Source organism: Diuraphis noxia, unplaced genomic scaffold (assembly GCF_037042655.1).
Source record: "Diuraphis noxia isolate RWA-SAM2 unplaced genomic scaffold, SU_Dnox_SAM2 contig0005, whole genome shotgun sequence".
Lineage (NCBI taxonomy): Eukaryota > Metazoa > Arthropoda > Insecta > Hemiptera > Aphididae > Diuraphis > Diuraphis noxia.
The window spans coordinates 36,383,688-36,397,455 of NW_028301715.1; the positions used below are offsets into that span (position 1 = coordinate 36,383,688).

At 28.9% G+C, this 13,768-nt stretch overlaps 2 protein-coding genes across 2 annotated transcripts; one reads left to right on the plus strand and one right to left on the minus strand.

The window, feature by feature from the left end:
• Positions 1 to 142: 142 nt before the first annotated feature.
• Positions 143 to 2,637, plus strand: LOC107167463 (charged multivesicular body protein 3-like). The gene is made up of 6 exons (XM_015516511.2): positions 143 to 387; positions 465 to 525; positions 694 to 873; positions 944 to 1,065; positions 1,137 to 1,232; positions 1,296 to 2,637. The coding sequence occupies exons 1-6, from the start codon at positions 343 to 345 to the stop codon at positions 1,446 to 1,448; spliced, it is 657 nt and encodes a 218-aa protein (XP_015371997.1). The 5' UTR covers positions 143 to 342; the 3' UTR covers positions 1,449 to 2,637.
• Positions 2,237 to 5,700, minus strand: osi (electron transfer flavoprotein regulatory factor orsai). The gene is made up of 2 exons (XM_089228420.1): positions 5,427 to 5,700; positions 2,237 to 2,609 (listed from the first exon to the last, which is right to left on the minus strand). The coding sequence occupies exons 1-2, from the start codon at positions 5,466 to 5,468 to the stop codon at positions 2,388 to 2,390; spliced, it is 264 nt and encodes an 87-aa protein (XP_089084546.1). The 5' UTR covers positions 5,469 to 5,700; the 3' UTR covers positions 2,237 to 2,387.
• Between the last annotated feature and the right edge of the window lie 8,068 nt (positions 5,701 to 13,768).

Consider the following 13,768-nt stretch of genomic DNA (forward strand, 5'->3'; position numbering starts at 1 on the left):
TTGTTATATTGTTCTAAGGTAATAGCATGACCATGGTCGAGATGACGCAGTATCACCAAAAACATATGACTGAGGCGGACCATAAACATGTTTATCCGTGATAAGCGATGTTGACGACGTGCATTACAATAGATAACATATTATGCGCGTTATCTGTGATAAGCGAGGATAAGTTTCAAGAAAGCTGCAAGCTGCAAGTTCATGTCTACTATCTACTGCAGACGCGTAGGAAACGGGCCTGACTAATTTTACCATATTTTTTATTGATATTATGAACAGAAACGCCATTGGCATTACGTGATTAACAGACAACGAACACGTTCCAGATAGACGGTCATTAATATGGGCATATTCGGTAAATCAGCCACTGTCGATCCTAAGGATCAGGTGAGTAATCTGAGTTGGTCGATGGTTTAAACTGGTCTTATTAACCTGTGAGTTTTTTTTTCGCTACTGTGCCTAAGGTCAAACAGTGGACGTCGACCATACGCAAAGAGACGTATAAACTGGACCGACAGATAAGAGGTAAGTGTTATAGCATTGTGTTACATCTTTACACGTATAGGTACAATTATACAACTGAATTGTATTATTTTTTTAATAACTATAAAATTACATTACCGGTACAAATTTTATCGTTTTAATAAAAGAAAATATTGGTTGGGGGTTTGATATGGTCTCTTTGTGACACAGGCATACAGCGAGAAGAAGAAAAAGTTAAACGTTCAATGAAAGAAGCAGCTAAGAAGGGAAACAAAGATGTGTGCATCATTCTAGCGAAAGAAATACTGAGGTCACGCAAAACCATCAATAAATTGATTACTTCTAAGACACATATGAGTTCTATACAAATGCAAATGAAAAACCAGCTGTGTAATTTAATAATATACTATATTATATTCAAAGTCGCATACTATAATGTATATTTAACTGTTTATTTTAGCTGTACTAAGAATGGCTGGTTCATTGCAAAAGTCTACAGAAGTAATGCAAACAATGCATAATTTGATCAAAGTACCTGAAGTTGCAGCTACTATGAGAGATTTATCCAAAGAAATGATGAAGGTTAGTCTAGTCTCTGGTATTAAAATTTGGTCAACCCATGTGGCCATATGAATTTTTAATTTTGATTTTAGGCTGGAATCATTGAAGAAATGTTAGATGATACAATGGAGAATGTAATGGATGATCCCGAAGATATGGAAGAAGAAGCACAATCAGAAATTGATAAAGTGCATTTAAATATAATTAAATTAAACTAATATTATTTGAATTAATAAATTGTATATTTTTAGGTATTATGGGAAATCACAGCTGGAGCGTTAGGTCAAGCACCTATGGCAGTTACTGAAACACCGGGAGGTTCAGTACTACAAGAAACTGAAACAGTTGAAGAGGATGGGGACCTGGAAGAAATGAAAAATCGCTTACAGGCTTTAAAAAGTTAAATAAAGGTATTACAAAGCTGCTAAATTTATACAATTTTGAATTTAGTTTGTCCTTTAACAGAATTTAATATAAATAATAAATTCAAATAGTTTAAGTTAAGAATAAAACTATTGACTTTACTAGGAAAATTGGAACACTAATGATTTATTTTTTATATTTGATCAATTGCAAATGTGTTAAGATTCTATATATTTTTATCAAATAATGTATTGAAGATGATAACTTGACTTAGTGAGACTAAAATTTAGATGTTTGTGTTTTGCACCAGATATTTTTTTTTTGTCTAACTTCAATTGAGGTATTGTTGAGATTTATGCTCTTATGATAAAAGTCATATTATGTGAGATTTTTATTTGTTTTGTTGAGTTCTATAAAATTAATTTTAATCATTAAATTGGATAATGATTCATGTTAAATTGTAGTAAAAACTACATCTGATCTCTTGCTCTACACCTTAATTAAATATTATATTATTTATATAATATTATATTCAAATTTAATATTTTATGTTTTAATTAACAATTTAACTTGAATCCCCTAAGATAATAATAGAATATATTATTGTATTATTTATTTTTTTATTGTTACTTACTTATGTGACCTATATTTATATTTACTTCATGCTTCTGTCTAAAAATTAATTTTAACTTCTAATTATTATTTTTAAATTTAAAACATTTAATTCTATGCTTATTTCAAAATGATGATAATAATATTGCATTTAAAACATCTTTCTTCTGTTTAATGCACTTTATTAGTGTGCACTCAATGGATTATTAACATATAATTTATTGGTACCAATATTATTATTTTTTTTTATTATTCTGTTTGTAAGATTAAACTACATACATATTTATAAAAAACTTTACACAAAGACATATTTTATAATACTAATATAATATACATATATATAAAAAAAAACAACTAAATAAATAGCTTTATTGGCTATTTTCCTTCTCCATAGAATATCTATCTTTTAATGTTCTGTATTTTTTGAGCATGTAAAGGGCTTCGATTTCTTTAACGACAAATTCACCTCGTTTGACCAGCTTTTTTATTTGTTCGGGATCACTGATATCACTGTTGCGTTGAAAAGCTTTTTTCAATCGTGAACGGAAAAAGTCATAACCCTGAGGATAGTCTCTTCCCATATAAAGTAGCTGCAATAAAAAAAATTTATTTATATTATACTATTTTATTTAATTGTATGGTGCTTATGCTACAACAGGTTGAGTACTGAGGAACATATTTTTTTAAGATTTACCTAATTATTGTGATTTTTATTTTTAATACCTTTCAAAATCTTAACCACAAAAGGATTAGTAAATCTGTATTTTTTTCTCATACTATTTGAAACAAAAGTGCACATTCCAATAATATTACAGTACTTCACTATGGGAGTATTTGAAACATTTTATAGATAGACTGAATGCTTTGGGCGCAAAAATTACACTCGCACCTATTACCACCGTACAACCCTAGGCGCACATAGGGGGGGGGGGGGGTGCTAAGCACCACCAGGTTTAAAATTAGCATCCCATTAACTATTTAAAATATTTATTAAATGGTCATATCTTTTGAAATATTATTATATAAATCTGTTTATGTATATCAGGATATTTTGAAAAAATTGTTCAGCTATCCCATATTTATTATTTAATAGCTAATTAAGTGTAATTTACATTTGCAGTATAAATACATTCATTTATTAATTTAATGTTTGATATGAAGCTCGATAACTTTTAATAGTCTTGTGGAGCAAAATCGTATGGTTATAACACTATATAGGTACTTAGGTAAGTTGTATTTGTTGTACTACTGCCAATGGGAGTAGGTTTTATTAATTTGTTGACATTTTGATGAATTGAAAACAATGTTTAGGTACATTTTTAATTAATGAAAATGAAATCATACATAACTTACTACATACTGCCTAATTTTAGTTAAACTTTACAAGTTAATTAAATAAAAGTCCAATACCAATTAATAATTTACCAATAAATATAATGAACTGTGTTTTGGTATAACAATTATCCTCATACAATTTTTCCGCAGAGTACATATGGATTTACCCCGCACCTAGGGTAAATCCGTATTATTCTTAAAAAAAGTAAAACGCAAATTAAACAAATTTAAAAAAAAAAAATAGAAAAAAGTTTCGAATAAAAGTTATAGTTTTTCTATATATTACCAGTTTAAAAAATTTAATATCATTAAAAATTACATGATTTATAAACCTATAACCTAGGTCATTGTAAAATGTAAATTGCAATTGATACGTACAATTTTAAATTTAATGGTGAGTTATTATGTAAGATAAAAAGTGTGTCTGCATCTATTTCTATTTTCTACGGATATTTTTATAATTTATTTATAATACTATAGGTAGGTAATATAAGTAGGCAAGTTTAACTATAAATTACATTATATAATTTAAATATAAAATAAATTACTAATATTGATATATTCATTATAACTGTTGCCAAACTATTATTATAATATTTTTTTCGTAATATATTATTGTTTTAACTTGTACTTACCTCTGAATCGTTAAAATATTGACTGATTTTATTAAAATACAATTTTTTTATAATTTGATAACAAAAAGGTGTACGATTTAAATTATTTCAATTAAAATGAGACCAATTTTAATTTTTAAAGTTTTCTAATTGGTAACTACTAATACGCAATTTTTTGTAACACCTGTTGGTGGTCCTCAGTACTGCGTAACACGCGATTTGTATACAACTAAAAACGTTATCTTGCAACTGTAATTGAAATTTCCCTCCGAGACATTAGCAGAGACATAGTTGAAATATTTAAAGATATAGTTTTATATATAAAAAGATATGGTTCTCCTCATATGTTTTAAGCTCTTTAATACATTGATGTGCTTTACAATACATTTAATTTTTAGCTATGAAGGTATAGATTTATAGTTGGTCAATTATTAAGGACTAAAATTCCAGAAAGACGTCACCTACTCCACAACTTTGTATATTTTTAGACACAATTGCATAAAAATACTTATTATATTTTGTTTCCCCTCACAAAAAAAAATAACACCAAGTTACGCCATTGAATTCGAGAATATAAATATTAAATATTAAATTTTATAAACCCGATGACGTATTTGTCACAGATATTACTATGGGTAGCAAACTAGCAACTGCAATATTTTAACATGGACATTTAAAAAAGGTACATGTATTTTTTTACAAAATAAAAATGTATCATTAATGAAGTGATACCAAATTGTTCTATGCGGAAATACTATAACAAAAATAAATTACAGCCTCATTGTCCTCTGAAACGTCGAATCTGTGATATGCTGTTAGAGCCTCGTACCTAGCCACAGGTGCCAGGTAAACTGCAATATTTACAAAATATTGGCTTGAAGCAACATTTTTGGGCTAAAAATAGACTGTTGAAAAGTCAAAAATCAATATTTCATTGAAATCAACTTCGACAATACTCGCGTTCACTCAGACGCGTTGTAAATTGAACATACAATGTAATTACGTAATAATAATATAATATATTATCATTTTTTTTCTTTTTATTTGATTTAATATAATACTATTAATACTTCAATTTGAACTATTTTTAAGCACAACGATTCGCATGTGAAGTGGGTGGTAACGATATTGAAAAGAAAAAAAAAACAGATTTTGTAGTACTTATTTGTTGAAATACGTCACGTTCAGGATCCGTACGAGATGTAATATAATATGAGTATATTATGACGTCTCTAGTGGTAATGAATGATGATATTAATATGATTGCATCCAACAAGTACCACATCCCTCCGACCGCTCTACCTTTACCCAAATCGTCATCCCTGCCCACGAACCCGATCGATAGCGAGATCGGATTTCACCAACCCCACCGGAAAATCTGCTGCCCATATTATGGCTTAGGGGTGGGTGTAGTTAACCACTTACAAAGTGCACACCCACATACACAGGCACACTTACTGTCTTATATAAGTCAATCACTGCTTGGCGTTCTGCGCCCATCGCTAGTCGGATGAGGTTTAAACGTCGAAGTACTTCTGCGCAGGCGACCCGTATCGTCTTCACTGTGATATAAGTACAGCCACTGTTGTTGTTATTTTTTTGATGTTGAATTGTGGTCGTCACTGATATTGACTGCGAACTGATACGATAAAACAATACAGTCAAGGTGGATTGATAGCAATCCACCTTGAGTTTATACAGTGACTATATGGCTAACTCTACAACTAACTTACTGTGCCTATATAATAATTTTTATCGCGGTGAATCACAATCGAATAATTCGATTGTTCACAATTGTTACATGTTAACATAACGTAGGATAGACAATCGAGTTATTCGATAATCGATAATTTATTATATTTGTATGAATTATTGTCATAGGTTCCAAAATGGCTGGTAAGCGTAGAGAATTTGTTTAGTCTCTTAGATGAGTTTTCAACTTTCAGTCTTCTTATCCGTTTAAACTTTAAGACAACTTTCAAAAATCCGTAGGTATAGAAATTGGATATCAGACTATCAGAGTGATGGCCAAAGTAACTTGTAAGAAATCAGCTGTTTGATGTGATGAGGAATACAGCTAGCACTCCAATGGAAAAATTAGTGAACTAACAATTGAAACCTTTTACAGTCACCAATTTTTCGAGTGTAAAACTGTAAAATAATAATAATATGTGCATTGTATAATGCAGCGGTCGCCAACCGGTGGTCCGTGGACCACTGATGGTCCGCGTGAAAATTTAGGTGGTCCGCGGAAAAATTTGAACTTAACTTGCAATATTATTTTATTAGCCAAAATTGCACGAAATTCTTTAAAACAAACAGGAACAAATATCACATTCAAATTTAATTAAAACTTAAAACTTTAATCATAAATAAAAATAAAACATTTTTTATTATTTTACATAATATGTATTTTTTTTATAATATTTTGGTGCAAAATTTATTAGTAGTAGTACGGTGTTTATGTAAAAAAACTATTTTAAGATATAGATGGTCCGTAGAATTTAGAATATGGTTTCAGTGGTCCGCAAGGTCCAAAAGGTTGGCGACCGCTGGTATAATGTATATTGCTTGTTTCAACATACTTTATTTAGCTAAGATTCCAACATATTAGGCATTGAACGCGGTTAGGTAACCTAACCTAACGAGTTCAAATAATATTTGATATGTTTCAATTACAAACATAAACTAAGATATTATTTAAATTATATTATTATCTTAAAACTTTATTGTTCATGATTAATTATATGATGAAAATTATGTTTCTTATAACGACAAACGTTTGAAGAAAGATAAAGTCAAGCATTTATCAAAACAACGTTATTTACATTTTTTGCCTGGTTATGTTATCACATATAAGCAAATAGACAATATATAATTGTTGGTGAATTTAAGGTAGAATACGACAAAAATGTTCAGTTCTTCAAAATTATTATATGAAATTTAAATAAAATTAGAATTTTGTAAACGATAATAAAACTTATCTAGAAATATCGCGATGTTACCATTCCCACCTCGTAGGTACATCAACGATTGCATTTTTTCTAAATTTTAGAGCTAATTGTCAGACAAAACCCTAAGACTGGTTTAACGGATTTTTATTTAACTGTTATTTTAATTTGCTAGACGTAATAAACTTGTCAATTAATTGAAAACAATATTCGAAATCAAGATCCAGTAATTCTGAGTTCCGCAATTTTCCCAGTCTAGCTGACATACCTAATACTTTTACATCGTGTTTTAAATGACTAGGGAGACTTTTTTTCCTCTTATTATAATTCCTAGATAAGCTAAAATGGCTAATTAATTCACTTCTTAAAATACTGCAGATTATGGTAACACGGCGTTTTGGATTGGCAATTTAGATACACATCGCAGTAGTTGCATGTCTATAATAACCGAATGCAATTCTATACGGAAAATGAAATAATGACATTTTTTTTGAAAAATTGTAATTTAAATTGAATTAGTCTAAAATATCTAATTAGAGTTGTGTAATATTTTTATTTTAGTCAGCATAATATTTTCTCATACCTGAATAGCGGTGGTTGAATTGGAAAAAAAAAATAAAGGTGGACTCTAAATGAAGTTGAACAATTAAGCAAATTATTTTAATAGTAACCCTATTCCTCGATGAATATAATAAAGGGGGACGCTATAATTTGAAGAAAAATGAAGAGTAGTTCAGTCCCCCTGCGTCCTCCCCCAATTCAACCACTGCTGAATAGTGGATCGTATACCTATACCTAACTCAAGTATTTAAACTGCAGTAGATTAGCATTGGCTAGTGAATAAAATAATTATTATTTATAATATTAATTTATGTATATGACACTTATTGACTTAATTTATAATTTATATATTATATACTATATACATAATTTTTGAGGTCTGGAAATCAACTTTTATACGTATAGTCTTAGGAGAAAAGCACAAACATTATTGGCAACTAACACTACGGTTATGAAACCTTCATCATAAACAACAAAGGAAAAGGAAACAGTGCGACCTTTCCTTTATACCAATAAATATATGCTGTTCACCGTTCACGTATGAATGTAGAAACGAGGATTTATATGGTTGTTTATATTACTATCTATTATTCACTATAGTCTGCGTTACTGCTATTTTGTAACAGAGCATAAAAATCTAACCAAAAGAATTTTGTTTCGTTTTTAAAAGTAATCCGCCGTAAATTGTTCTATATCTATAAAAAAAAAAATGCTTATTGAAAGTGCTAGTTATCTGATCGTGATTCATTGTCGTATATGAACAGTACAATGTATAATAATTATAAAATAAAAAAAGTAGTGATTTTTAGTATAAAACAATATATGAATACTGAATATTTAACATACCATTTTGTTCAAAAGAAAAATATAACAACTCGATATCATTTATATAGAAACGATATTTAAATAAATATGGATTTATAAGAATATGTAATACTGTGTTAAGCACTGTTGACTGAACACTTGTCCGAAGACTCCAATACTATCATAATATGATATTGTTTCAATGATTCATTGTTAAGATATTATAAAATGTCATATAAATACCAATTTTGAGTTTAAAAAATGTTTTGTTTAATTAATTTTTAATTTTTATAATTTTAATTACGTCTAAAATTGGAATTTAAAGTGAATAACATGTATACTTTATATAATTCAGGATACAACTGGTAAACATTTTTTATTTCATGACCCAATTCAGATGCAATCGTGTATTACCAAAAAATTAAAAATTAATTATGCTACAGTATAATATTTCATCATCAGTATAAAACACATAAGTACCTCAATCATGGTATATTGATGTATTTCATAATACACGTAGGTACTTTAAAATGTCCCTCTAATTAGTATTTTTTATTATAACCTAACCTAACCCAACCTAACCTAACCAACATCTGTATACTTGATAAATTTATAATACACATTATATTGTAGAACTTTTGTAATATTAATAATAACATTGACTGATCGGCCATCATTCAAATCCACCCCACGAAGTTTGAGTGTTAAACATAATACATGCAGGGCAACCGGCCGCGACCAAGAGTTGTCAGCCATTATACCCTTCAAACTGAATAAAGGATTTACAAATTGAATATTACCTGGGAGCACTGTACAATATATGTTCATTTTTCAGGAGATCGAAAAAACTATTAAGTCGCTAAAATATTTCAATATTTCAATTTCTATTTTAATAAATTAAATGTAATCATATATGTTAATTAAGATTATGTAATAATATTATGTTTAATCATTTAATTTGATCATAATTTTTTTTTTAGAGAGATTCTCACTATAAACCTATCATTATAAACCTAAAATATATCATTTATAAACCGATCAGCGATCAGCAGTATGGTTACTATTTATATGATTAATTAATAATTATTATCGTTTATAATTCGTCAATAAAAATTGCTATTAGAATAGTCATTGAATGAGAAATCTATTATCGTGGTAGCTAAAACGCCCGAGAAATTCAAATAATTGTCTTAGGTTATTATCTGTATATATATAAAATAACTTGTCCTGGCCCCTGCATGGGTGATTCATCATCGCCTAGCCGGAACCGCTGAAGATATGAGTAAGAAATTTAAACAGTAGTTTCGTTTTGTAGTGTAGACATCCACTTAGAAAGGATTTTTCAAAATTCAATCCCTACCTATGCTAAAATTGTTACATAACGTAAAGAAAAAAAAATTGTTCGTTTGATCGGTTTAATCTTTGGAACTATTAACCTGATTTCAAAATTTTTTACCATCAGAAAGCTACACGATCACAACATGAATCTATAGGCTATATTATTATATCTTGAAAAGTGGCTCTTAATTTTTTTATTGCGAATTCGAGATTTTTTTATTTTTATATAGAAATGATAATAATACTAAATACATTTTTGCGTATTATATGGTTACTATTGGTTACACAATTTAGTATGGAAGAATAAGAAATTATCAATTTGTTATCAGGTAACAATTTTAAAAATTGTTTTAATTTTATACAAAGCTAAAAATATTATGATTAAATAATACTTTTAGTCCTGTATTTTAAATGACTGTGTTAAAAATCTTTTATGGAGATTAAGATAGGGTAAATCCACAGGAATTTGTCACGGGAAATTTTGATCATAACTAGCCGGGTAAAAACGACGAATTAATCGAACATTTTGAATCATATATATATATAGTGGGTGCAGTTTCTAACGGGCAACGAAGTGCACGGAAATCAGCTAGTTACATATATAAATTATAACCCGGATGTAAAGCCAATAGGTGCCCACCTAATTATATTATCACCGTGCATAATGAATTTAAAGGTTATACTTATAACACATCACACCTATATTTGCAGACATACATATAAATATTTTACAGAACCCCTAAATTAAAATATCCAAGTCAGAGTATATACCTGCAGGTACGGATTTTTGTCACGATTACATCGTTACACGTTACAAACTACAAAACTGATGTTATATACAATATACTCCACTGCAATAACAATACAAATTAATAATATATAACAGACAACAGTGTTTATTATTATCGACTATCGTACGATAATTTACTCAACAATATTTAAAATTGCTATTTTAAAAGCGTGAAATTTAAAAAATCTTTTCAAAAAATAAATGAAACAGCCATCGTTTAAATTTAAAACAATTTGAATGTAAGTACCTAATAACACTAATAACAATAAATATACGTCTATACATATTATATCGTTTTTAAGAAGATCGTTAATCATCGTGTCTCATAATAAAATGTTATTAAAATATGTCAAAGACTCCGCGCGAAAACTATAATATACTTTGAAGAATAACTGAAAGGGTTTGAAACCAGTAACCGATTTGTTCCGTCAACTGGTGAATATGACAAATTTTTGGACTGATAATCGTTCCCAAGTTCTCGGGTTCTAAGTTTATGATTTCGAGAAACAGTTAACAATATTACCAGTAATCACAAATTTAGAAAATGATTTAGTGAAGAATCATTTAATTAATCAAAAAGGTAAATATTAAAATCAATTAACATTTTATCAATTAATTGTATTTAAATTCCTGGATACATATAATTGTACTTACATTTTTATAAACTATAAAATTATTAAATAGTAGAAGATAATTATTAATTAAAACAATGTTATTGGTTATCGTGGTGGTATAGCGATCACTGCCAGATAATCCACGACTTATTTTAGTCGGTGCGTACGAATTGCGTCCCGTATAAAAAGGTTTAATACTAATTGCGTCCCGAATTTTTCTCGAACACGGTTGAATTATGTCCCTATTATGGGCAGGGTATTCGGTTACAACTATATGAACTACAAATACTCGTAGTTGTGAAGCTTTTCATTCGAAGCTCAACGCGATGTTCTATAATGCTCATCCAAATATTTTTCAATTTATAAATATTCTGAAGAAGAGGTCACGAACTGATATTTATATAAAACAACGGAGCACTCACTTATAGAATCGTAAAATATCGATAATGAATAAAGAACAATTTTTAAAACAAGCAATGACAGATTTTCAATAAAAAAAAAAAATTAGTAGATTTGAATTCATAAAAAAAGTTTTCTTTTAAATTTGTACAAATATCATAATATTTTTTACTACTTACGCTTATATTTTTATGCAGTTATTATTATACAGATTTTTATTACAGTTTATATTTATATATTTTTTAATATTTTTATACATTTAAAATTACAAATGCAATATAATAATATAAAAAGCAAAAATAATATTTTTAACTTACTTGTAGTAGTAATTATTATTTAATTATTAATACAGACAGTCCTAAGTCTGTATAAAAATGGGAAGGGAAATATTATTTAGTTTTTAAAATATACGAGACACATTTGGTATGCACAAAAAAATTCGGGATGCAACTAGTATAACTCCAAAAAATATCCGGGACGCAATTCGTATGCAGCCATTTTAGTAATTATTCAAATTTTGAAATGTTTAGCAAATGTTTATATTATAAATTAATATGGTTATTGATAAAATATACCGTTTTACGAGTATGTGTAAAAACGGAATACATTTTAATACATTTAGTATTATAATTTGGTTTATTAAATTGAATGAAATACATTTCAAATGTTCAACCAAAGATATGTATTTTTAGTTATTATAAAAACATATCAAAGTGACTTAACATTGGATCATTGGCCATCACCATTTATAAAAACCACTGTACTTTAACTTCTAAGGTAAGATATTTCCATTGTTAAAATAGTGTTTGAGATCTTTTTTTTGATATTTTATGAAGGAAGACTTTATAAACATTAACTTCATTAACACAAATTATGAGATTAGCAGTTGAGACAGTATGAAATGGAGTACCTGCAGACATGCATTGGTGTCAATAAAATATTTTATATTATTTTTTATATTATTCTGAATCGTATAAATTACATGATTATCGATTGACGAATTATTTTCAGTCTTGTTTTACCTCAAGCAACTAGTTACCACGGTATCCGCAATGTTGGATTTAGTTATTAATCCTTACCGAGCAATAAAATAGGGAAAACTATTACAGATCTAGTATCTATACCTGTGGCCAGTGAGGCGAATAAATATTATCATAATTTTTATGTCATTACAATATAGTTATTCGTCGATTCGAAACCACCTGTATTTATTATAAATTACAATACTAATAGACAATAGTAATAATAAATGATTTAATGTCCCTATGGCGTTTTAATATGTATTAAAAATTGTATACAATAATCAGTTCTGCAATAGTTGGGTGTGTCAGCCGTCAGGTGTGCACACGAACCACGGACTCCAGATTTGCAGGATCATGACATTTTTAAATATTTAGATTAATTTTAAATTTTAAACTATTACTTATTTGTAGCTGTGTATTACACTGTTCTACGATAATGTGGTATTAACTCAACGATTATTAACAATAATAAAATACGATAGAAATTTAGACTATTATAATAATTAGGTAAACATTGATTAATACAATAAACGCAATGCTTTTGACGAAAATTAAATCGTCTTCCGTAATACTAATATTAAAATAAGTTACTTTGAACAGTTCGAACAGCCTGTGACCTGTTTTTTGTCAGTTATTTAATTTTACATTAGTCACAACATTTGATGAGATGGTTATGAAAAGTATTAAGTAATATAACTAATAAAGTAACCTTAACTCCTTATCATATTTTAAAAATAATAAATTTCAGAACCTCAAAATAAATCCTTGCACACGGACCTATAAGAGTTTAAAATTGCAACACTGACGATAATACAAATTGCACAGACACATCACACAATTAATGCTGAATTAATATAATTAACGGGGGCTCTCTGAACTTGTTGCTCTATATTAGACTTTTATTTATTGTTTCTCGAGTTCGCTGACGATGATTTCAAAATTAAAAATTCTATAATAATTAAATGAATATTCCATATTAGAATTTATTAGAATATGCGTATTAGTATAATGAAACCATACGATTTTGAGATCTGTCCGAAAAAAATTACACAATGTTGGCGTGGGGGGGGGGGGACACGCTCGGCACGTACCTATATACTTTTTAGCGGGCTCGCGTGAAATTCAATCGTCGCTGCCATTGTTCCGGACAACCGCGGGATGCCGTAAAAACGGAAATAAGCCGTGCAACCCATCTCCGGACGGCGGCGAGCGAAAAAGCAATAAGAGCAGCAGCCACCACCACCACCGCCGCCGCCGCCGCTGCAGACGACGACAAACACTCGCGAGCCACTGACCGGTGCACTGGCGCGCATGTTCGTCG